Raw genomic sequence first — 24,158 nt, forward strand, 5'->3', positions numbered from 1 at the left:
GCAGAACTCAGAACTCAAATTCTACAGCTCTAACCAATAATATGAACACATTGTGATATTTAATGCTTATAATCTTGGCTGACACCTTCAAAAATGTGATTTATGTATGAATTTTTAAAGAGGGAAAAGATGCAACATGTTGGCTCTATATTCAGTAAAATAAGAAATAAAGATAAAAGAGTAAATGCTGAGAACTTAGCTTCTTGTATTTAAGAAAAGAGAACAAATAAAGCGGCAGAAACTTTTCGTAATTGTGTTTATTGATGCATGAGGAGAATTAGAAGCCTCTACATTTCACGACTTAATGTCATAACTCTTGCCAGAAAGAAAAAGAGTCGGTCAACTCTTCAACCTATCAGGTATATATAACTATGTGTATCTACTAACTATGAGAGCAAACTGAAAACCTTTCTTATAACACAAAGCACCCAATTTGTCTAATTATTACAAGCACACCGAGCACTTTGTGATCAATACCATCATGTCAATACCATCAGGTAAGCAATGCATGTGCAAACAAATAATCACAATCAAGTTTAGAAAGTATTTGCAGAGATTTGCTGCCCTCTTGAGGCAAAAGAAAGATTGTAATTTGCAGGACATTCTTAAAAATAAATAATGAGATTTCCAGTAGAAAGACAGTGTTTCAGGAGTGTAAGAATCCAGTAAAGAAACTCATAGAAATCATGATAGCAAAGTCTTTCCATAAAACAGGAAAATGCTCCGATTATGTTCCCAAATTTCATCATATTAAACATTTTAGAGCGACTGCAAAAGTTTTTTTTAGTTGTTCGTGTCTGTTCCCGTACAAGAAAAACTGAGGAATAAACGGTTATTTTATTTTCAGAGTTTTTACTTTTTCAAAGTTCAAAAAGCTGTTGTGTCACCAAAGTCTTTGTTCCATTTGGTGTACATGGTGAGAGTGCTCGGGCTGACGCTGGGCTTAATGCGCTTCAGGGAATCTTCAAAGTCTTTCTTCTTGATGTTACGCATCTGTGAATGCAGACAAGAGAGCATCACTGTACAAATAATGTTACGTAGAAGTAGTTTAATAGGAGATGATCTGAAGTTGTTTGACAGCATTACCTCGCTAGCAGACATTCTTCGGACTTGGTCTGGTCCCAACTCTGAGAAAGAGACGATTTTCACATGAGAAAGAAGCAGATTTAGCTCCTCGTGGAGGTTAACAGATGAGAAACCAGGCGTCTTACCCCTGATCGGTCCGAGTGCTGCATCTTTGGCTAATGACGTGAGATCACTTCCTGAATATCCTGCAGTCGCTCTGTCAGGTTATATATCCAAAAATTAGTGCAACTTAACATTAAATTAATGCAGCAAAGTCTGTGTGGAACTTAAATATGAAACTCACTTTGCAAGAGAGGACAGCTCGTTCGAACTCAGTGGATTTCCCTGTTTCCCCAGAAGGTTTTTCAGCAGCATGAACCTTGTCTGAAAGGAAGACGATAACATCCTATAACTCATCAAACTAAAGAATGTTGCACCTTTTACATGTCAAAGCTCACAAGGACAACAATAATGATGCGTGATGATGCTTCCACAGTTAATACCTCCTCATCCGGCAGTGTCACATAAACCCTTTTTGCAAAGCGCCTGTGAGATAAACAGAAAATTGTAGCGAGTTATTTTTCACGTTATAATAAGATATTTTTATTTAACTATAACGAACAAATTAAATATGTTATTACAAGAGCATGCATTTCAATATCACTTCTAGTGCTGCAGTGTTCAACAACAGCAGAGTCTTGTCATGTGCCGACACGAGCATGATGTAGAACTTAATCAAATAGTGTTAATGTTACTGTTTCGTGTTGTAATAAGATAAATATTGTGTTTCAACAGGAAAAGTTCTAAATTTATATTCCATAATAATATGAAAATATCTTGTTAGAACAATAAACTGTTCATGTTGCAATGTGACACCCATCTGTTTTTGTTTTTCTTGCAGGGCAGCGATACGCTTCATCGTGTACCTCAGCACCGCTTCATCGAGCTCCTGAGGCCTGTTCGTCGCTCCCATTACGAGCACCCTGTCGTCCCCTCCTGACTGCACCTGAACACACGATGTGAAAATAACACCAGAGCTCTCCGAGATAAGAGACTTAAAACACAAAAGATGTTTCACCATCAGATCTCAGGAAAGCTGCTGCTCTTACCCCGTCAAACTCAAGCAGGAACTCCGTTTTTAATCGACGAGAGGCTTCATGTTCTCCCTCCCTCCTTTCACAGAGCAAACTGTCTACTTCATCTAAATGTAAGAAAACATGTACACATTTAGGAGCTACAATTTGGGGAATAAAAATTCATGTTGAGGTACATTTAGTCTTTTAATAAAAGAATACAAACCGATGAAGATGACAGACGGCTGTAATTCTCTGGCAACTGCAAACAGTGCTCGTACAAGTTTCTCGCCCTCTCCCACCTGTGACGGTGAAGACAGGAAAGGTTATAAGGATTAAAGGTATACTTCGTTAAGTATATTGCAGGAAAAAAAGAGCACTAAAAATATTTTCTTACATATTTAGAGGTCAAACTTGCAGCGCTGATGTTGAAGAATGTTGCATTTGACTCGGCTGCGACTGCTTTGGCCTTATAAGAGGAAGTAAAGGATGTTTTTGACAATACGGATGCTACGCTACCAGGAGGAATATGCTAATTATAAAGCACAGTTTGATCGGTTTGCTGTGTTGGAAGAATATGTGACTTACAAGCATAGTTTTTCCATTTCCAGGCGGGCCAAATAAAAGCAGGCCGCGTGCCGGAGCTCTCAGGCCAGTAAAGAGCTAAAAGGAAGAATGTGGAAAAGCATTAAAAGAAAATCAAATAATTTGAAATATAAAAGCAGAGACAAAAAATCTTTATAGGTCATCACCTCGGGTCTTAAGGCAGGGAGGATGACGATCTCTTGGAGCGCTTGCTTGGCCAGCTGCTGTCCCGCAATGTCTTCGAAGGATACAGATGCCCCGCTGCAAAGAACACAGAAAGATCATCTGAGCAGTAGGACTTTATTGTTATATAATTCAAATTCCACCAAAATGTATGGGTGCTGTAATAGAAAAGCTGCAAAGTACTTGTCAACAATTTCATTCAGAATCAAGTTGGCCAGTTTGCTGTCCACATTCTTGAAGTTTTTCATGTCCCTCTTCAGAGGCTGTCTCACGGCTGCAGGTTTTCCATTTTGAGCTTTTCCAAACCGTGGGGTCACCTTAACAGGAGCAGAAACATCCAGGAGGCATAACACACTTTATCAGAGTCAGATATCTCTAATTAGCATGGACAACAAAGTGTGAGGGGCAGGCGAGGAGTTAATTTAAACATCCTCTTACTACAAAGATTGTTTCTTAAATCTCATCTGATTCAAGTCCAAGTGTGGTTGGAACATTTTTATAATTTCTGTGTTTTGATAATACTTTTGTGACATGGATAAGAGTGCAGTCTTGCCTTTGAATTTAGATGCAACTACATGTAATCACCTTTGAATCTGCAGGTCTAGATGGGGGTCTGACAGCAGAGGATGGCCTGATGTTTGTGGACACACCTCGCACTGCAGGCTGGCTTTTCGGCGCAGGCTTTGGTTGTGTAAGACTTGCACTCCTCTGGGGACCACTTCTCCTTCTAGAAGCCAATGTGGCCTCTGGGGAACAAGAACAGTATTGATCTTCAGCATCCTCAATGGCTTTATTATTCGTTAAAACTAGCACAGACAGACTCTTAACTTTAAGATGTCAACAACACAGATGCTTCTTACCCAAGAGGGCAAGCCTATCTTTTGCCATGGTGAGATTTGCTTCCATTTTATCTTGAAGTCGCTTTGCTCGGTCATAGTGATCCCCTGCTAAATAATATGTAGCATTAGGTTTAGGCATGTGAACACTGCACACCATGAACATCTGGAAGATTGAATGTTTAATACCTTGTCCTGTGATCTCTACGGCAATACCCCTTTCAAGCTCAGCAATCCCTTTCTTGTACCATTGCACAGCCTGCTCCTTGTCTCCTGTCAGCACATAGGGAGGGTTGTTTACAGGCTGTCACCCACCACAACACAGCAGCTAGTTACTAAAACACACAATACACAAACCTGTATCATCCTCATCGATCCTTAAGGCCTTAGATACATATTCAAAGGCCTGTTTGTGGTAGTTTTTAATAACTTCCCCGCTGTCTTTGCTTTTAATTGCGTTCATTTTGGCTGACGTTACCCTCACGTTACTGTCGGCTAACGTTAGTTTTCAGTTGTAGCTCAAGAGTTAGCAGCTTATTAAAGAAGACACGGCAGAATAAAGCTTCAAGCCGCATTAAAAATTATGTAATCCGAGCCAGTTTAAAAAAGAACAATTTAACCTCACAAAAAAACACAAATAATGGTGCCTCATCACAAGAGAAACAACTCCATTGCTAGCTTCAGCTTCCCTGTGTGTACAAGGGATGTGTCGGTAATAAACGAGTCGGCTCTAAAAGCCAGCTCCTTTTAGTGACCAAAAGTATTTTATACTAAATAATTTAAGTGATGTATCTGAACACATAATATTCTTGGGTCGAAACATTGCTAAAGTTGACTCAACAATGAAAGTGATATTAAATGAAAAGCTTTGGAGGCGAAATATTCGGCTCTACTTGCTGAGATTAGCCAAATGATCTGATCACTGGAAAGAGCTGTAATCCCCACCAGTTGTCTGCACTGTTTTGGGTAGTTCACCTGACATAACGCCTATATTATGAACTAGGATTATAGAAATAATAATTAGTGTCAAAAATAATTTGTCCCAAAAATGGAAAATCCTCAAATGTGGCACTATTTTGAGATATTGAAACAGGCAATTGTTGTGAGACCTATGGGAGGAGGGGTCCTAATTAAAACCAGGAAGTACAGAAAATTTCTCACACCGAGCTCTCTCCACTGAACTCCGTGTAAAATCGAGCGTAAACTGCTTAAAATAAGACTATCCTGCTATCCCGGATCAGCCAAATCCATTTTGCTTTTGTCCTGGTTTTCAAAGTAAAATGGATTAGATCAACTTGATCCAAATACAGACTATTCAAGATGACCAAATCCGGATTACCAGTTCTCTAAATTGGACTACATAGACCTGCCTCAGACTTTGTCTAGAATGACAGTTCCAGTTTGATATTTACGCTATTTGGTGTAATTTTTACATTTTTTTCTTTATTTTTTTGTACACCCCTAATGTCTACTTTTTTGATGTCACTTTAGCAATTCAGCAATTTAGGCGCAAATTATATTTAAAAAAAAAATAAAGTCAGCACTAAAAATGTTGTATTGTTTAAACAATTTAAAAGTTTTATTACATTGTGTTCCTGACATCCAGCCTGATGTCTCTGGGATCAAGATAATCCTGCTCAAAAGTTCTGAACAACACAAACTAGAGGTTTAATCCAGATAAGAACCAAAACTGGATTACCTGATCTAATCTGATTTCAACATTTAAAAAAAATAAATGACATGAAAAGAGATGTATACAGAAGCCCTTTTTACACAGTATACTGCTGAACATATCTGACATTACCAGAAGTGGCTCCATGTGAGAACAAAAATGTCAGAATTTCAATCAGAGGGACTTTAACCTGCCTTTTACAAAATCTGTTAAATGGCTAAGCGAGTCAATGTACAAACCATGGTGGAAACACAGCAGGTAAATGTGTTGGGGTAATAGTGATATTAACTCCTCCTCCTGCAAGCTCTACCCAGGTGCCCATTCGGAGTTCAAATGTGTAATTGGCTGTAATTGTGGCATATCCACATGTACCTACTCAGTACTGCAAATAATACAAGTTTTTGCATCAACTAAATGTGGTATAGTGTGGTCCATCATATGATGTGACACTATATCAGAGCACAAGTTCAACACAACTTTTGTTGTTGAAGCCTGAACTTTTTTCAGGCTTATTTGTCAACCAGCCATATTTACATGCTGTAATAAAGTTTAGAGAAAAAATTTAGTGGGCACAAAAAGGAGGAAGATGGAGGAAGACAAGTTTGAGACAAACAGTGGGAAGAAGTCAGGAAAGAAACGGATGAAAGAGATGAAATTTCGGGTTACAGTGAGGATGGTGAGACAGACAGAAGAAGAAGAATTTCAAGAGGGAGGAATGCTGGCCTCCAGGCCCTCACATAGCCTTAATTGAGTTGGCCAGCTTTATTAAAGGATGGGTTGAGGGGTGGGGAAGGATTATTATTATTAATAATATTATTAATTTATGTTTTCTCTTTTATTGTTTAGAAAATTTAAGTAGTAAGAAGGATGTAGGTGTCATTCAAATCCAGTGGCAGGCTGTAATGCAACGGTTTGGAAGCAAACTGCCTTTGAAAACCAACGAAGAAGAAGTTTAGAGAGAAAAAAAAAGCTCCTCTCTCGAGTCGACTGACAAACCACCAGTAATCCTCCGATCAAGACTGTGACAGCTCCAGCTCTTCATATTGCTCTTCTGGGTGTTCCCTGTTGGCACATTACTTTTGTGCCTTTATAAATTTTCCCAACGTCATCGTCAGGCCGTCAAACCAACTGACGTTAGCTGTCTCTCCGGCTAACTTACTAACCGGTAACAGCACAGCGGCCAGCTGACCGAGACCGTTAGCCTGCTAGCCCAGCTGTCCTGCCAGTCGAACTACCCTTTGTCTTTACAAGCAAGTTAGCAAGCAGGCTTTGATTTTCTTCTGGTTGAGCTGACACCGGCTTTTGCAAATTTCCTTTTTTTCGCCTGACAAGAGCTAAGCACACCAAGATAGGCGGCTTGGGAACCAAGATGTCGAACCGAGTGGTGTGCAGAGAAGCAAGTCACGCCGGGAGCTGGTACTCTGCTTCGGGTAACTGTCAACAGAGCTCTGGGTTAGCATGCTGTATGCTAGTAGGCTAATGTTGTTTTTGTCATATTTTTGTGTTTTAATAGTTGTGTTGGCCTTACATGGCATACAGCCTGTATTATCTTGGTGTTAAACAGCGTTGAATTCATAGCTTGCCACAGCAGACGATGATGGTTAACGCTCGGGTTATAACGCTAATCCAGCTGATGAAAAGTCGGCTAGCTAACATGTAGCTGCTATTGACTCCATCATCTGTTATCCCATTTGGTGCATGGTTGGATTGAGCTTATTCAGCACTTCCCCCCTCGGATGGTCGATGGAAAAGATTGTAAACAAACTGACATCTGCTGCTCAGCTTTTTCTGACAAGCGATCAAAGATATAAACTTAACAAAAGCTAACATAGCAAAAATTGCTAATAAACCTGGCCTACCTGCTATCTGGCTAGATTAGACATTTCTGAAGCCTGCCAGCAACTATTTTAAGTTAAACTGCCGTTGTTTTGCTCTCTGACACTTCTTTATGTTAAGAGCAGAAATACTCCCTGCCATGGAACAAAGGACTGGGCAGGGCAGAAAATTGAAGCTTCATGTTGCACCCCTTCCCCCATTTCAGCAGCTAGCTGCTAGTTTGTTTTTATTAAGCCTGCCTGTTTATCCTTTATAAGCTGTCCTTGCTGCATTGCTCGTAACAACCGTTTTACATTAGTTGAACACCACAGAAACAATGCCAATGAGTATATTGCACATTAACAATAGGTGTTAAAGCTATTTCATAAGGCTGAGTTCACATTAATCTGCCCTGATCTCGATGTCCTTGTTTTGTTTTTTTCATAAAACTCACTATACTTGTTATTATCTTGCACACTTAATTTTGAACAATAGATTTTATGTTGTATTTGTGTTATGCAAAATTTTCCTACTTAAAAAGGGCTTACAAAACACCAATAGTTGGCAGAAGAGACCAGATTCCATAGTAGACACATGAATAAGTACAAATATGAAAGAAATAAACATTCCTGTTTCTTTCAAGCTCTAGAAACAAAAGCAGCCATCTTTCTTTAGGATTTAAACAACCACTCCACTTTGTTGTCGTCAGTGCACCAAAACATTTCAGGCTTAACACATCATACTGTGTGCGATACAAAAGAAAATGTGAGTCATTCTCCATTCTCCTGTTTTGCATAATTCAAACAAACCTGTTGTCCTTTTCCACGGATGAAGGATTCTTCTTCTTAACTAAACATAACTTTCAGAACCTTAACTGTGCTTCATTCGGATATTGTTTGTCATTTAACAGTTTTTCTTCAAATCTAGCAATTACCTCTTTTCTTATTGTGTTCAGGCTGCAAAATAAATTATTTCTATACTTGTTATTCAGCTGCATTTCAAAAGCACATGAAGCTCTGTAGCCCATGGAGAGAACTGTGCTGTTTACTTAAAAAGAAACCTTTGTTCTTACACATTGAGTGAACAAATTCACAAGATGATATTAGATTAGAAGTTAGTTATCTTTGATTGATTGACATAAGGCTAGCAGCTCTGGACACTCGTTAAGGCTTGTAATGTTTCGACAATACAGGCAATGTTAAGGCAACCAAAGTTAGAAAGTTAAAACTGGGCTTATTTTTATTGTTTAACCTGGCTCATGAGATCAGAGTTGGTTTTAGATTGACTGTTAAAACTAGAAGGTCAAGCTCATTAACGATTGTCCAGAGCTGGGGTATTTATTATGGCTGGCCTGATATTCATTATACTCACACAGAAGCCATTTTCCTGTGATGTCACGCTCAGTGTTGGAAGCTCGAATGCTGCTTTAATGTCACACTGTTGTGTTCCTTGTTATAAGAAGTATAAATATAAGAAATCTGACAAATCATTATAATTTCACTGCTTTTACCTTAACATGTGACTGAACAGACAGTGGACAGTGAGACAAGCTTGTGGGACATTGGGCCATATTTCAATGTAAACCAAAATGTTTGACAACCCATTAGCTACTGTTAGACAACAGCTAATGCTAACATTCATTCCTCCCCTACTATTGGGCTCGCACAGTATGAGAAAGCTCTACTTCCTCGCCAACATTATCTTCGCTAATAATTCCTCCTTGCTACCATTATGTTGTTTAACATTTGAAATATGGGCCAATTTCACTCCAGATTTTCACTATTCATTATGTGTTCAGTTGCTTATTTATCTAGAAGGAAAGATGATTTATGATATACCCTAAATTTATACTTTGTACAACCTAAAACGCAGTGGCATGTCTTCTTAATTCTGTGACGAGGCACAGAAAGAGAGGGTTGACTGCTCCTAATTTTTAATAGTTTTTTAATTCTGCTTTTTTCAGGCTCCCAGCTGAATGCACAGCTAGAAGGCTGGCTGTCCAAAGCAGAGTCTTCAATCAGACCTGCTAGAGCCATCATAGCACCGTAAGCACACGTTGACAAGCATTAGAAAAATCCAATGTGAGCATGTCAAAAGGTATCTGTGCTTCATCCTAACCTGACATGTTCCTGTCTGCAGGCATGCTGGCTATACCTACTGTGGTGCTTGTGCAGCACATGCCTACAAGCAGGTTGATCCCTCTGTTACGTAAGTCGTTCAGTTTTCTGTCTCTGTTCCTTACTGAAGAAAATGCTTTGTATGACTGTTTCTTATCTTCCCCCACAGATGTTAGTTCTGATAGTAGAATACAGTGCTGCTGGTGTTCTTTTTTATGAACTGAGTGACTGAGATAAAGTCCTGTTGCCCTTCAGTCGTAGGGTGTTCATCCTGGGACCTTCACACCATGTGCCCCTCTCCCGCTGTGCCCTGTCACCCGCAGACATCTATAGAACACCTCTCTATGACCTGAGAATCGACCAGAAGGGTATGCACTGTTCAAGTTCTAAGGTTTTTGTGGATTGTTATACTCTGGCCTTCAAAGGGCTCCAGCATGCAAACCTCTTGGGAGTCTTGGGAGATGATTCACTTTAAATCATCCTCCAGGGCCCAGACAGTTCCCTGACTCGGAGTATAAAGGCCCTCTCAGTGATGAGGTTTGCTCAGCTAGACACCTAATCAGGCCTCCCAATTTAAATGAGCTCCAAAAGTTACTTAATTAGGAGACATGCCAGGGTAACATGCACAAATGAAAGTGAAACTCACCTCTGTTTTACAGTTTACGCTGACCTCTGGAAAACTGGGTTGTTTGAGCGGATGAGTATCCAGACAGATGAAGATGAGCACAGTATTGAAATGCACTTGCCTTACACTGCTAAAGCCATGGAGAGGTAATGCACAACAAAGTGGTATTTATTGAGCCATTGAATGTACTGTACACTTTCTTATGTTAACATACAATGTTTCTTACAAAGACACATTGTGTATATTTTGAGTTCTAACAAAGTTATTGCATTTGTTTACTAAATACGGTACTGGTCCAAATATAAGATGTTTTTTTCCTTGAAATACATCTGAAAGTGGGGTCGTCTTATATTCAGGGTCTAGATTTTTAAATGCCAATATATGTTCACAACAGTAGGCGGCGCCACTTATCTGTAAAGCAAGTGTACCCCTCATGACTGAGGCCAGACGTCACTCACAGCTACGGAGCCAGGAGGGCCTTAAAAGATGGAGAGACATGGTGATCGTCCAGAACAAAGTGGCTCAAAAGTCGGCCAAGCATTATGATGCTAATTAAGATAACGGTTATCAATGCAGCCGAGTCATTAAACAACGTTCAAGCAGCCGAGTCATTAAACAACGTTCAAGCAGCCGAGTCATTAAACAACTGTCAAGCAGCCGAGAAATACGGTGTCACGCAGGTTAATGTCCGAAGACGGCGAGCCCAAAAAGATGGTCTTAAAGATGCTAACAGTCTTGGCTATCAGATGCTAACAGAGAGAATCGTACTGTGGTCCTCAAAGCGACCGCTTCAAGAGAGTGACGGGCATACCTTTGTTCTGTTTATCAGGAACACACGCCGTATTCCAGCTGTTTCAGGACTGCCCTATAAATAGACCTCACGTGGATGATTTATTGAAATGTTAAAGCGCATTTAATTAAATTTAAATGTGATCATTTAATCTTAAATAAATTAAAATAAAAATTTTAAAAGTTGAAAAAATGAATGGGGGGGGGGGGGGGGGGGGTCATCTTATAATGAAGGTCGTCTCATATTCGGACCAATATGGTATTCTTTATCAAGCATTGTTTACATACTTGTTTTCTTGCTTGCTGTCTTTGTTTGCACAGTGCAGCATATTTAGCTGTAATACCACCACCTATAAATCTGTGAAGTAATGTGACACCACCACAGATATCTGTCTTACATCATATTTATTCCTGCAGTATCAGTGCAGCGTCCAGGCTAAAGTCAGACGAGTTCCTCTGAAGGACATTTATACTGGCTGTTTCTGTGCTAAGCTAACTGAAGCTAACCTCATATTTGGAGACTATTAAACGGAGTGAAAATAATGAACATTAATTTAGCTCCAGATCTCTGCAGTTGAGTTTACCTCTCTCGCCTGTTTTGTCTTTGTGTCTTTTACGTTGCTCTCGTCATGTCTGTTGCGTGATCATCAGCGATAGACACTTTGATTAATCGTTTTTTCTCTGCGTTATTCTCCCATCCTCTAGGTTGAAATTGGTCTTGATGTTGGGAAGGGGGAGAGCAAATATAATCAACAATTCCCCTTCATTGGATTAGAGCTAAAGTACAGATATTTGTGTTAAATTATAGGGAGTAAAAGTTAGGTTTAGGCTGATTAGAATACAAACGTATAAGAAAAATAAACACTGAAGTAAAGTAGAGATATCTTAGTACGATGTGAAAGACATTCTTTACTTCCCACCTTTGCTTACATGTGCGTCCTCATGCGTGTACAACAGATAAAAAAAACAAGGACCCACTTATTAAAGAAATGATTCAAAGCGATTAGAGGAATGAAAAAAACTCCACAGGGAACCTTGAATTCACAAAACAAGACGAGCTCTTTTTGTCTGTTCATTTACATTCTATACATAATATAAACCAGAGTGACGTTGGTGCAGGGCGACATGCAAAGTGGGATATGCATAATTGATAACGCCTTCTGTTAGCTTGGCAGGAGTCAAAGGTAGTTTCCTGGTTCAGAAAATCAAGGATCAGGTAGTTTGAGGTGCACAGGACACATTCACTCAACACTGGAGCAACTTAAGGCTTTGGTGTCCCCTAACAAAGAAAAACACTTTTCACATACACAGTCGTTGTTGCTTACACAGTTTAAATCACGCACTGATGGATGCTCTGAGTAAAAACGAGCATCCATCAGTTTTATTGTCGTTGCTGATTTAATACTTTGATGTTGCAGCCACAAAGACGAGTTTAGCATCGTCCCCGTGCTGGTGGGAGCCCTGAGTGAGTCCAGGGAACAGGAATACGGGAAGCTGCTCAGCAAGTACCTGGCAGACCCTTCCAACCTTTTCATTATCTCATCCGACTTCTGCCACTGGGGTAGGTACCGACTAATAAAATCAACACTAACTCCCTGCTATAAAAGTAAAGTTTTAACTAAGGATAAAATGGCCTGAATGTTCGTACTGAAGTCCATCTGTCTTTTTAAGGTCAACGGTTCCGCTACACGTACTACGATGAGTCTCAAGGGGAGATCTACAGGTCTATTGAGCATCTGGATAAAATGGTAACATATATATTTAAATGTGCCACCACTTGTGCTATAAAACATGTTAAGTATGGTTTTTTACCATCAGCCAGATGAACAGCTGTTATGGTAATGAAGTAGATATTCAACAGACATGAATGTCCCAATGAGCCAGGCCTAAATGAATGAAACAGTATCTGCTCTTAATGCGACTGTGCTTTAATATGCATCCTCGAAATGCAGTTTCAGGTGTACAGGGGTACAGTTTTTTGTGATCATGATAAGAAGGATCACAAGAGAAGATCACGAGAAAATAAAACTGTCCCTAAGATCACAAAGTAATTTATTAAACTAAACAAAATTATATTGAGAAAACAAAGCAAAATAAATGTAAACACGAGGACATATTAAAAATGTCTGTCTTTCTGTGCTTGTGAAGGGGATGGGCATTATAGAACAGCTGGATCCAATGTCTTTCACCAACTACTTGAAGAAGTACCGCAACACCATCTGTGGGCGTCACCCCATTGGAGTGCTGCTAAATGTGAGTACAACAGAGGGAATATACTGTACGTATTAAACATCCTGTAGACATATTGATGGGGTTCAATTGACTGTTCACTAAGCCCCGCCCCCTGTAGTAGTTATGGTTTCAACCGCTCTTTGAGGTCTGCAGAGAAAGCTTTTTATTTCTAGTTTAAACTAGATTTAGCAGGTGGATATGACAACTTTTACCAGCTGTTATGACGCATCGCTTCCCCACTCTTTAAATATGGAGTCTAATTTTCTTCTGATACCTCAGTTAGGCTGGAGATATATTTTCTCTTAACTACGTGTTTGCGTGCGCATGATGGTTGCCCCACATTCCCTGCGTCTGTTTGTAGCGTCGGCTGTGCACGTCCTTAAAAACGTACACTACGTCAACACAAGATGCAGTCTGCACATGAGCAGTAGGGGCAGTGTAGAGGCAGAGTGGATGTGACGGGGGAGACACAGAAATGGAAACAAGTCCGGGGCCGGGACCGTTACGTCTGTGCACGGAGGAACATGTTGAAGAAACAGAGTGGGAACAGTGCAGACGGTGTGTTCTGTCCACGGGTCATCAGCTGTAGGCCACTGAGAATTCAGATTGAACATCACAGTAACCTCCTCGAGTGTCTCCCTGTCTGTTGTTTACACCCTGCACATACGGTAGCTGCATACGGCCTGAGCTCTCTGGTGAGGTATCCTCCAGTAACATGCGTAGAGCAGAGACAAGTATGTAAACAATTACATTCATGATGCAGACAGTTGTGTACGCGAACGCAAGATTAAAAAGCATGTATATCTCCGGCCTTAAATACAAAGCTTTGATTGGACCATCTCTTTCTGGAGGAGGGGTTTAGTACGATCAATGGGTTGTGAGGAACAGGTGAAACAAAGTGTGACTGTGTATTTTATTGATGTCCCTGTTTTGCAGGCTGTGGCCGAGCTGAGGAAGTCTGGTCTAGAAATGAACTTCTCTTTCCTGAACTACGCCCAGTCCAGCGAGTGCAGGAACTGGCAGGACAGCTCTGTGAGTTACGCTGCCGGCGCGCTCATCGTTCATTGAGGTCGACTGTCGCAGGGGGCAAAGCAATGCCGCTGCCCTGCCCTTACTATCTATCGCCATAACCTGAAACCCAGACACCCTCCTTCCCACCCCCCCTGTTACGCCCACTATTTGCAGGAAGGACCTAGACACTCAAAGCCAATACAGTCTTCTTTCTCTGTCTGTCTCTCAGCTCTGCTCCGCCTTTCTCCACCCTCCTCTCAGTTTGAAGTGTGTCTCAGAGCGTTAGGTTAAAACATTTAGTTTGGAGTGCAGTTGCAGCAAATGGTTACAGGAGACAGGAAGAGCTCTTATTAGTTTGGTTTGGAGGGGAAGCTCTTCTGTGGTTTCAATTGTTAAAATGCAAACTTTACATTTGGACTCTTGGCGATCTGTGCACATGTAAATTGCCTCAGAAAAGTAATGAAAATAAAACTGCAGCTCTAAAGGAGAATACTGAAATGTTGCCAGATGAAAATGGAGTGTTTTGACTGACTACATGCGACTTGAAAACAATGTCATAGCTAAGTACCATTTCAAATATATCAGTTGCTAACAAAGGGCTGCACACAGCGAAGTTCACTAACCCCTACTGTACAAACCAAAAACTTTATTATTATTTCTCAGTTTATTAAATATTATCTTTTATCATATTTTCTTCCTGTTATCTCCCTTTTTTAATGATTTGAATAGACGTGAAGTATTTACTCGAGTAGTGTGTAGATTTGAACTGAAGCAGTGTAGTTAAGCTCTAAAGCCATCGACGTGGTTTGCCCAAAAAATAGTGATTTATTAGATTCTGATTATGAACTTGTAGCATTATCTAGATGTTTTGTGAGGGCCTGGATGCAGTGGGTACAGAAGTATAATCAGAGCTGGATATTGTGTGACACCGCTAGTTGTTTTTATTACTGCCACCGTGAATCTCTTATCAGTAGAGGAGACTCGATCCTGTTTTTGCTTCCTGGATTTCTTTCGTTACACATTCAGTTCAGTCAGAGCAGCAAAGCTTTGGTTCCAGCTGGAGCAAAGTGCTGAAGGCTGGAAATTTAGGAACTGTTACTAAAATAGGTGATAAGATTTTGTTTTGTTTAATATGTTTTGATTTAAGACGCCAAAAGTTTTGGGAAGTCTTTATTCTTATCCAAAGGTTTGAGTTCTTGCTCACCCGTTTATGGGAACTCACTTTAAACTTGCTCCTGAGGCAGTGGGAGGATTAATTAGCAACGGTTAGCTTAAAAAAGTTATTAGCCATTTTTGTCTGATGGCACGCTCAGGTTGGGACACTCACTAATGTTGTACTGCTGTGTCCATGTTTGCATATATTTTAAACATAGGGAATATGATGTTAAAACTGTTTCTCGAACGATCCGCAGCTAAAAAGACTGAATAACAAACACTCAGAGGGACAGTCAGCAATATTTCAAGCTAAAACATTTGATATCTCTTTAGCTAACGTTAGCATTCAACCACTTGACATGGCTAACATTACTGTTTGATTGATTTTACACAATAAGAAAGTCCTTGATACTGGTAATGTATGCAATGTTTGCTAGCTAACGGTGATATTGGCTAATTCGGAGCTTAATCCAAAAGGCAGTTGGACTTGGTTGAAGTTCTTCTCATGCGAAAGGCTTCTTCAGTTCTGAACTGATGGACGGTGGACGGAGCTAGAAATATAAGCCTCTGTAGGACATTAGTATGCTAATTAGCATGTAGCTTATAATTCTAGCTGCGTCTGAAACGTCTTTCAGAACTTCAATCAAGCCCAGTTGCCTTTTGGATTTATCTTCTATTTACCATGACCTGGAGGGCTGAGAACCAAGTAATATTAAATAGGAAATGTTTGGTGCAGTGGTTAGCGCTCCGCTTCACAGCTTGAAGGTTCCTGGTTCGAGTCCCGGGTCCCACGTAGTGGGCCTTACTGTGCGAGTTTGCATATTCTCCCCGTTCAGATTATATAATCTGAACACCTGAAATAAAGCAGTACAATATTAGAACAACATTTAGGCTTCGGACCCTGAGCGTGACTGAATAAAAAAATGGCTGCCGTTTGAGAATGATCGATGCCTGCGGTTTGACGGCCAGGACAAAGTCATTAAGTGTTGCTCTAAGAACTAAACCTACCCTCAGAGGGGACAGATGTTGCTCCCTGCTGTATTGTGGCGTTTTTGGATCTGAATCCGTTTTATAAACATGAACACTTGTATTATCAGATGTCAGGCTCACAGTTATTAATTAAAGAATAGAAAATGTTCCCTTTTCTAAAAGTAATGTGCTCTGTAGTCGTGCTGCTAACAAAAGCTGAATGCAGAAACCTGATGATTCATCGTGGCAGTAAAGGCGTTCAGTGACAGTCTGAAAGATGCAGAACACAATGGCTGCTGTCCTGTCGTTTGATATTTGGATCATCTCTTATCACTGACTGACTTTTGCTGCTTAAATCAAGTATTTCCCGTTGAAGCGATGCAGTCCTCTAACATCCCCCTCTGCACCATAAGAAGCGTCACACTTAGCATCAAGCTAAAACATCTGGTTAAGTGGGCACAGGCTGTCGAAGGGAAACTAGTAAAGCATGACACACTGTGCTATTGTGCCTTTTATCACTGTTGCACATAAACATATAAAGCGTATTCTCACTTTAGTCTTATTTTAGGATGTGTATTTTCAGTTTTTGTTTTTCCACATGCACCCCCCGCCCTCCCCCAGCTCTGACCCGCCCCCCCCCCCCCCCTCATCTGTTGGTCTAAAATGGCACCAACTGTTATCTCCGTTCTCCAGCAGGGAGTGGTGTTCTGTTTCCTCCAAATCACCTCATTCCTGTAGAGAGACAAAGGCTGAACCTCAACACTGTTCATTTTCTGTTTATGGATCTTTGTTTTGTCTTTTAGAAATGTTTTTTTGTATTATTTTTTTCTTGCTTAGAGAATGGGAACTTACACGTCACAAACCTAAAAATATACTACTTAACTACTCCCTGAATGGAGTTTTTTTTATCTCAGGTTCCACTGACAAAGCATCCCAAAAGGCTCTTCAGATGAGGCCGTGGATTCATGTTACAAAACAAGTAAAATGTACTGAAAAGCATTTCTGCTCTGGTGTCTTTTTCTTCACGTTTTTACAATCACACAGAAAACTATCCATGCATCACTTTTTACTCACTTTTGTTTATTCCTCCAAAGTTACAGAGGACAGGCCGCCTCTTTTGTTTGCCGTCGTGCAGCTGATGAAACGTGCAGACATCACTTATGTAGCCATTATGGGTAGAATAAGTTTATTCAATGTTTAATTAAAGTGGAGGTATGAAATGTCACCAGCAGAGGGCGCCAGGTGGATGGACGAATAAAGTAAAGTTGACACTCTTTTCCTTCTTTTCAGGATTAAATAACTTTCCAGAGTTCCAAGTTCTCTTATTTTCAGTTTATTAGGTACACCTAGCTAAAACTAAAGCGTCTTAGTACAGACAGATCTACCTTCTTGTAGGCTGTAATATTTTGTTTTGTAACAGTTTTGGAGATTTGTTGATTCATCTCTGAATATTTTGGAGAATATAGTTAATTAGCCTACAACAGCAACACAACCTGACCCTTGAACAAAAGCACAACATTATAACCTTCATGAAGAAAGGGTTTATCACAGGCTGTTGTATTTCTCATCTTAATTCAACTTAATGCATGTACAGTCATGCAGCCAAAAGTGCTTTACCGAACAAGATTAAAGAAGCACAGCCAAAACAGAAAGACAAAAATTAATAAACACAAGGGATAAAAAAATAGAATAGGGCTGAGCCAGATGCCACCAGATGCTCGCCGTTGAGCATGCCCCCAAGGTTTCGTTGCAGGGGGTAGCTCAGGTCTCTCTAATCCGTGCGAGCTAGCTCTACACCCTTCTAGCCGTTCATTGGGGTTTCTGATCCGCTCTTTGCTGACATTCTTTCTGTCATTTTACTCGGAGGCTGGAAGGAAAAAGTTGGGATAAAGTCGGGGTCAGAAATTTAGCCGTTTGCATTCACACATGCAGCCCACCTGGTAAATGTTGGGAAACGTTCTGGAGTGCAGTGCATGTGTGAAAGGGGCTTCAGTCTGGTCCCTCTCCTGGGACTACTTTCACGTGGGAGACCCTACCAGGGACTAGTGCCCCCAACAACACGTCTCCCAGGTTCACAGGGACACGCAAACCCCTCCACCACGTTCAGATGGCGATTCATGGAGGGGAAAACGTGGCTGGGGAGAGGGACGTCTCAACTTGCTTAGCCTGCTGCCTCCGCGACCCGGCGCCGGATAAGCAGAAGAAAATGGATGAAACCAATCTTAATAATTATTAGGGATGCACCACTAAAATTAGGGCTGATACTGATGTTTAAAACAACCATTATGCCGATACTGTTATGTTATTAACTGTAATTATTAATGCCTTCGTTTGGATAAGGGGCCGAAATTAACTTTAAGTATTAGAAAAAAGATTTATTCAGGCCTTCATCACACTCTCTGAGAAAGCATGAATTCAATCTTTCCAAAAAAAAGCCTCTTTAGCCTGTTACAGAATCACCTGGTCATAGTACAAACATTTTTCAGTGCTTACATAGCCAACACGGAACCTTTGGAGGCGTTACCACCACGAGGACCAGGGTCTAAATTAATCCAAGATTCTATTGTACCCCCCAAAAAGGTCCCTACAGATTAAAGATCCAGGGACTTTGGGGTTGGGCCTTGCAGTGTTGAACATTTCTGGCTGGTCAATACTTGCAGAGCAGGAAGTCATTTCATCATCGGGATTGCACCTTACATTTTAACTCAGCCGTGGAAGATGCAACTTCCATCCTTTTCTTATTCAGCTGAGATCTCTATTTAGGATTATATTGATTTAACTATTGTAAAGAGTTCTTTAAGAGTCCGCTGTACATTTAATTTCAAACCAAAAACATTGATTTAAAAAGTGACTAAATGCTGTTTCAAAGTCTCCCTGTTTCCAGTGATGATTCCTGAAGCTGTTGACACTTTTATGTACAGACAGATGAAGCTGCCAGCGACTGACCTAAGTTGACTTCATGCTGGTTCTAATATTCCATGCAAATAATTATTAGCACATATAGTACATTCCACACACTGAGAAAAAGGGAGCACTTTCATGTTTCAGCATGCTGTACCCTCACTCTTTAGTATGGGAGGAGTCAAAGAGGCAGATCACTCCCATTAGAAACATACAGATGCTTGTTTGAAGAGGAGAAGCTTGCTGCAACACTCACCGACCCTGCAAGATGCACTGCTATGAAGGCTCGGTCTTCTACATCAGCTGTGGGATGATCCTGGCGGCGCTCTGGTACTTGGTCCATCACAAGAAGGTTCAGACCACCTACGGGCGCCACATGGGACTCCCTCTTCCAGTCAGGGTGGTCCCAGCCAGAGTCGCCTGGTTCCTGCAGGAGATGCCGGCTCTCCTGATCCCTCTTCTTCTGATGCTCACCTCGCACAAACCCTCCAGTGTGGGGAAGAACCTGCTGCTGGGGACCTTCTGCGTGCACTACTTTCAAAGGTAAAGCAAAGACAAATGCCTGCTTTTTTGACATTTAATGTGCATGTCAAAGTTCTTAGATGCGGTGCAGCTGTGCAGAATTCTCACAATCAGAAATAGACTCAGCATTGTTGGCCATGCGTGTGCGCAGCTTCAAGGAATTTGACTGTTATGTGTTATGGTGTGTACAGACACACAAACAGAAGCTTAAAACGACAGCACGTTCACCAAAGCTCACAAATATTAAAGCTACTATGTACAGGTCTATAGATATAGATCCATATTAAGACCAGCTCCAGTCATGTTTTAAGACATATGAAAGGCTCTGCTTGACATAATAAATTGTGTCTGATGTTTTTTCTGCAAAATACGTTTAATTACTTTGTAAAAATCTTCCCGAGGCATGTCCTCCTTCTCGTTTAGCAGCAACTTGTTGAAGCTTAGCAAGCTTGAAATGTAGTAATCAGTAGTCGTAACATTAATGTTAGTAGTCAGTATTGAGTTTGCAAACATTACAATGGCGGTTACAGCTGGCTCGTGCATCGCCAAAGTGGTTGCCATAGGTTACACATAATGATATGCATAGCATCACTCCGTCCATTAACGGGATTGGCTCCTTAGGTTTGTGATGTCTCAAACCTGCCAATGTGAAAACGTGTTGTTCAGCCTGTCCCTGGTACACTGCAGTCTGAAAGCAGACAGGCCCAGCCATGGAGATGATGCTCATGTTGTCCCTGATATGTCTTGTACCTCATGAAGAACACCACATGGAGATGTTTACAAGGTTAAACACTGGATTTTACCTGGAGGGGTTTTTTAAACCGTATTAATATATAAATGCAACAACACTTGTAGACAGGAGACAGTAGTGCAATGAAGAGTGCAAAAGGTGCTGAGATAAATTTCATCTACAAATTAATTAATTTAATATTTATAAGTTTGACATAAAAATTCAAGCACGTGAAGAATAAGTTAAAGCGTGTACAGGGTGCGACAAAAGTCAACACAAAATCAACCAAACAACCTCATTATTACTGTCAAAACAACTCCACATATGTGCACAGTTTGAGTTGAAAAGGGGGATTAAGATTTTCCTGTTCCCATGGTGGGACCAGTTTCTTCAAAGGGACAGAGGACTGCATTACATTAACAATTTCATTCCACAGGATACACACAGACATCTGATAGAAAACAGACCACAGCTGTACAAGGTCAAAGATGTTGAGCCTTTGTACTTGGACAATTATGTCATTTTGGATTAACTAACTTAAAGAGGTAAATCTGTTATTTACATGAGTTTAACGACAGATTTGAACAATGTTGAGGTCAAAATTTCGATCACTAGTTGGATTTCTGTTACTTGTCACACTGGTTTTGAGATTTTCATTCTTAATTTAAAAGATAAAGTTTAAAGTACTTTGACTCTGGGAGCTTTTGCACCACCCACTGACAATAATCAATAAATAATGGAGCACACTTCCCTATTAAACCAGACGCCTGTGGCTGGCTCCCTTTTTCACAGATGTAACTCTTGATTTTCCTGGCTGACGGTCGCTTTCCTTTTCAGACTGTTTGCTTCATCTGAGCGTCGAGTTTGTTTCTTCTTCTTTGGATTTTCACTTCTTGTTGAAGTTGTATCTGTAGTCATCCATCTTTTCTTTGTTTGTTCAGCCATAGTAGATTACTGTTTACTCGCAACACTTGCAGAGAGCGGAAAAGCAGCCGCTTAGCTCCGCCTACCCTCTCTGGCAGACCAACCACTGCTGGCTGATGGAAAACACGTCACTAACTGGGCGCTGCCACAGACACCCAGTCTGTAATAATACTATACACTGCAAATGCAAAGGCTTTCATGAGTGGGCCAAAGGCTCAGTCACCATGTGTTACCTCATTCGGTGATAGATAGAGACTTAGCAGACATTTATTTACAAGAAGAAGTTTGAGATTGTTATTTTAACCTTTAGTTTTTCTAATTGTTTGTGTATATTTTATTGTATAATGTCTTATAAGTTTATAATTATCCCTTACATGTTTTAAACGGGCCTTTCTGTTATATTTGTCTCACATTTGGCCTGTTTGTTTGCAGTTTGCACATCAACAGTGCACTCAAAGTATAAGCTTACTCTGTGAAAGAATTTGTTCACCGTGGATCTAGTTGTTTTACTGATGAGATTTCCTCTCCATATTGATTTATAATTACACTGATCCGACAGTGCTACATGCAGCAAATGGAATAAATGTTATCCAGTTAAAATTCCTGTTTTGAATGTATTAAAGTATTAAAGGCTTAATGTGGTATTCTCATCTTTTAATCTTTTAATTTGAAGTGGGAACATTTTCATCTGGAGACACAGAAAAAGCTGCGACCATCCTAAAGCTAAAACACTGTGAGGAATGTTTCGGTAAATTCCCGTTAAAAATAGGAGTAAAAGGCTTGAAAGGTCATGTTAAATCTTTTGAACAAAATATCACCAACCTCATTATAAATGATGTTTTTTGCATTACCAGCATGGATAAAATCTGCCCCTCTTCTTTACCTCTTCTGTGTCTTTATTTTCTGCACCCATCACAGGACGCTTGTGTATTCACTGCTGATCCGAGGAAGGCCGTTCCCTCTGGGTGTGATGGTGGGAGCATGTGTCTTCTGCTCTCTGAATGGTTCCCTGCAGGGACACTACCTGCTGCACTGCGCCCAGTTTGATGATGGATGGTCAGCAGACTGTCGCTATAAAACTGGTATGAGCAATATTACTCTTTAAAGCAGCCTTCCATAAGTGCTGATATAGAGTATAACAGCACTGCTTCAGGTGATTTGAATAGTTTATTAATGTTACAGCAAACAGTCTTTGTCGGGATTGATCAAGCTAAAAGAAGCAGAAATAATTCTGTTAGCAGAGAAAAAGGATGATTCCAAAAACTAAACATGATTATCTGTTGCTGGTTATTAGTGTCTACTAATACATGCTGCTTGTAGAACTGTTCACACCCCTTCCCATCACACGGGAAGGGGGGTGCTGTTACACTGAACATCAGCATCACATTCTTCAATGTGTCCAAAGCGACTTACATCTGAAAGTTAATGATCTATACATTCATATCTGATGGCTATGCCTACCGGGACCAGTTTGGGGTTCAGTGTCTTGCCCACTTCGACATGTGACTGAAGCAGTCAGGGATCGAACCCCAAACCTTCCGATTGAGATGGTTGGGGGTTGACAGAGCCACAGCCGCCCTTCTATGAGTGCAGATATAGAGTATAACAGCACTGGGACTTTAGACTATATGTATCAGTCCAGCTCAGGTGTTCTAATACTGTAATGTAAACCTAAAGATAAATGTACATATACAAAGTAGCATGTCTATGTTAACGTGCAGATATATACGCAAAGTACCAAGTGTGCATAAATGCTACTTGTAGAACTGTTATAAAAAAGTAATGTCACACAGAAAGGAGTGCGGGTGTACTGATTATCAGCATGGCTGTTATTTAGTCACGGGCAATAGGCTGCAGATAATCACAGCCGTGCTGATATTCAGTACAACGGCACTCCTTCTCGTATATTGGTTAGATAAATTGCTTTTATATGCCTCATACGTTCATCAGCTCTAATCACCATTATTAATCATCAATAATCATGTACAATTAATCATTTGTTCTAGGTTTATTGCTGTTTTACGTTGGAATGGGGATCAATATTCATAGTGACTATATTCTACGCAACCTGAGGGAACCAGGAGAAGAAGTTTACAGGATTCCCACAGGTAAGAAACACATGAATAAATCCACTCTGTGCTTCTATTGACCTGTCTTCTTTATCTCCCGCAGGGGGTCTGTTTGAATTTGTGTCTGGTGCCAACTACTTAGGAGAGATAGTGGAGTGGTTCGGCTTCGCTGTGGCCACCTGGTCTCTTCCGGCACTCTCGTTCGCCGTGTTTAGCCTGTGTTTTGTCGGGCCGAGAGCCTATTACCATCACAGGTGAGTAAAGCTAAAAGAAAGGTAGCTCAAACTACACCATTATCACATGCTTTTCCTGGTCGAAGGCTTTTATCGTCTGCTCCTTTGTTACAGGTTTTATCAGGAGAACTTCAGAGATTATCCCAAGTTACGAAAAGCTTTGATTCCTTTCATCTTCTGAGAGAAAAAGCATCTTCCTGTCATCGTATAAAGGCAGAAGATAACCGACACTGAAGGACAAGCACAAGAATCTGCACTCCTGTTGTTTCACGTCTACACAGAAATTACATTCATTTTAGTGCTAACAGGTAACCGGCTTTTAGCAGGCATTTCTATGTATATAGAAAACCATTTTATCAAAGAACATTAAAGGACTGTTTATTTTTATCATCTTTCTCCCAGTGGATCATTCGACTGCCTGAGGTTAATCTCTGTAGTTCAATAGCTTTTTACCCATCAGCATGTTCAGACTGGCATCATTTTGTAAGTAACTTGGTGTACTCAACAAGTGTGGACCTATTATTGGCAACGTTTTAGAACCTCCTTGTACCCATCAAAAGAAATGGCAGCAAGTGATGACGGATACATAATTCATGCAAAGGTGAGTTACCTTCATCGGCTGATGCAAAATCACTTGGAGTTCTAGTTGTGG

General features: G+C 40.5%; 3 protein-coding genes across 4 annotated transcripts; 2 read left to right on the forward strand and 1 right to left on the reverse strand.

Annotated features, from left to right (window-relative positions):
* Positions 1 to 242: 242 nt before the first annotated feature.
* Positions 243 to 4,449, reverse strand: LOC138588350 (spastin-like). 2 transcript variants are annotated; one of them, XM_069658419.1, is made up of 16 exons: positions 4,100 to 4,449; positions 3,932 to 4,015; positions 3,767 to 3,850; positions 3,492 to 3,652; positions 3,090 to 3,223; positions 2,891 to 2,984; positions 2,727 to 2,801; positions 2,536 to 2,607; positions 2,365 to 2,440; positions 2,175 to 2,266; positions 1,992 to 2,071; positions 1,569 to 1,611; positions 1,370 to 1,449; positions 1,212 to 1,282; positions 1,087 to 1,127; positions 243 to 993 (listed from the first exon to the last, which is right to left on the reverse strand). In XM_069658419.1, the coding sequence occupies exons 1-16, from the start codon at positions 4,203 to 4,205 to the stop codon at positions 868 to 870; spliced, it is 1,419 nt and encodes a 472-aa protein (XP_069514520.1). In that variant the 5' UTR covers positions 4,206 to 4,449; the 3' UTR covers positions 243 to 867. The 2 variants fall into 2 exon arrangements, with proteins under 2 accessions (XP_069514520.1, XP_069514518.1); XM_069658417.1 differs by having other exon boundaries at positions 3,767 to 3,853.
* Positions 4,450 to 6,427: 1,978 nt separating this feature from the next.
* memo1 (mediator of cell motility 1) lies at positions 6,428 to 17,126 on the forward strand. Its single transcript, XM_069659241.1, has 9 exons — positions 6,428 to 6,844; positions 9,193 to 9,274; positions 9,369 to 9,437; positions 9,602 to 9,714; positions 10,006 to 10,117; positions 12,179 to 12,321; positions 12,432 to 12,508; positions 12,909 to 13,013; positions 13,929 to 17,126. Exons 1-9 carry the CDS (start codon positions 6,784 to 6,786, stop codon positions 14,058 to 14,060), a joined length of 894 nt encoding a protein of 297 aa, XP_069515342.1. The 5' UTR covers positions 6,428 to 6,783; the 3' UTR covers positions 14,061 to 17,126.
* A 2,170-nt stretch (positions 17,127 to 19,296) lies between these two features.
* Positions 19,297 to 23,872, forward strand: srd5a2b (steroid-5-alpha-reductase, alpha polypeptide 2b). Its single transcript, XM_069658751.1, has 5 exons — positions 19,297 to 19,571; positions 22,123 to 22,286; positions 23,211 to 23,312; positions 23,377 to 23,527; positions 23,621 to 23,872. The coding sequence occupies exons 1-5, from the start codon at positions 19,297 to 19,299 to the stop codon at positions 23,685 to 23,687; spliced, it is 759 nt and encodes a 252-aa protein (XP_069514852.1). The 3' UTR covers positions 23,688 to 23,872.
* Positions 23,873 to 24,158: the final 286 nt, after the last annotated feature.

Source organism: Semicossyphus pulcher, unplaced genomic scaffold (assembly GCF_022749685.1).
Source record: "Semicossyphus pulcher isolate SPU_LCO1_2020_fin unplaced genomic scaffold, fSemPul1.0.p SCAF_12, whole genome shotgun sequence".
Taxonomy (NCBI): Eukaryota; Metazoa; Chordata; class Actinopteri; order Labriformes; family Labridae; genus Semicossyphus; species Semicossyphus pulcher.

Coding starts and splice junctions, on each gene's coding strand:
- LOC138588350 (XM_069658417.1), bottom strand. CDS start 4,205: ATGAACGCAATTAAAAGCAAAGACAGCGGGGAAGTTATTAAAAACTAC. Junction 2,267..2,364: donor GCCGTCTGTCATCTTCATCG/GTTTGTATTCTT, acceptor TCTTACATTTAG/ATGAAGTAGACAGTTTGCTC. Junction 1,612..1,991: donor CTCGATGAAGCGGTGCTGAG/GTACACGATGAA, acceptor TTTATCTCACAG/GCGCTTTGCAAAAAGGGTTT.
- memo1 (XM_069659241.1), top strand. CDS start 6,784: ATGTCGAACCGAGTGGTGTGCAGAGAAGCAAGTCACGCCGGGAGCTGG. Junction 10,118..12,178: donor ACTGCTAAAGCCATGGAGAG/GTAATGCACAAC, acceptor TTGATGTTGCAG/CCACAAAGACGAGTTTAGCA. Junction 12,509..12,908: donor TTGAGCATCTGGATAAAATG/GTAACATATATA, acceptor GTGCTTGTGAAG/GGGATGGGCATTATAGAACA.
- srd5a2b (XM_069658751.1), top strand. CDS start 19,297: ATGCACTGCTATGAAGGCTCGGTCTTCTACATCAGCTGTGGGATGATC. Junction 19,572..22,122: donor TGCGTGCACTACTTTCAAAG/GTAAAGCAAAGA, acceptor CACCCATCACAG/GACGCTTGTGTATTCACTGC. Junction 23,313..23,376: donor AGTTTACAGGATTCCCACAG/GTAAGAAACACA, acceptor TATCTCCCGCAG/GGGGTCTGTTTGAATTTGTG.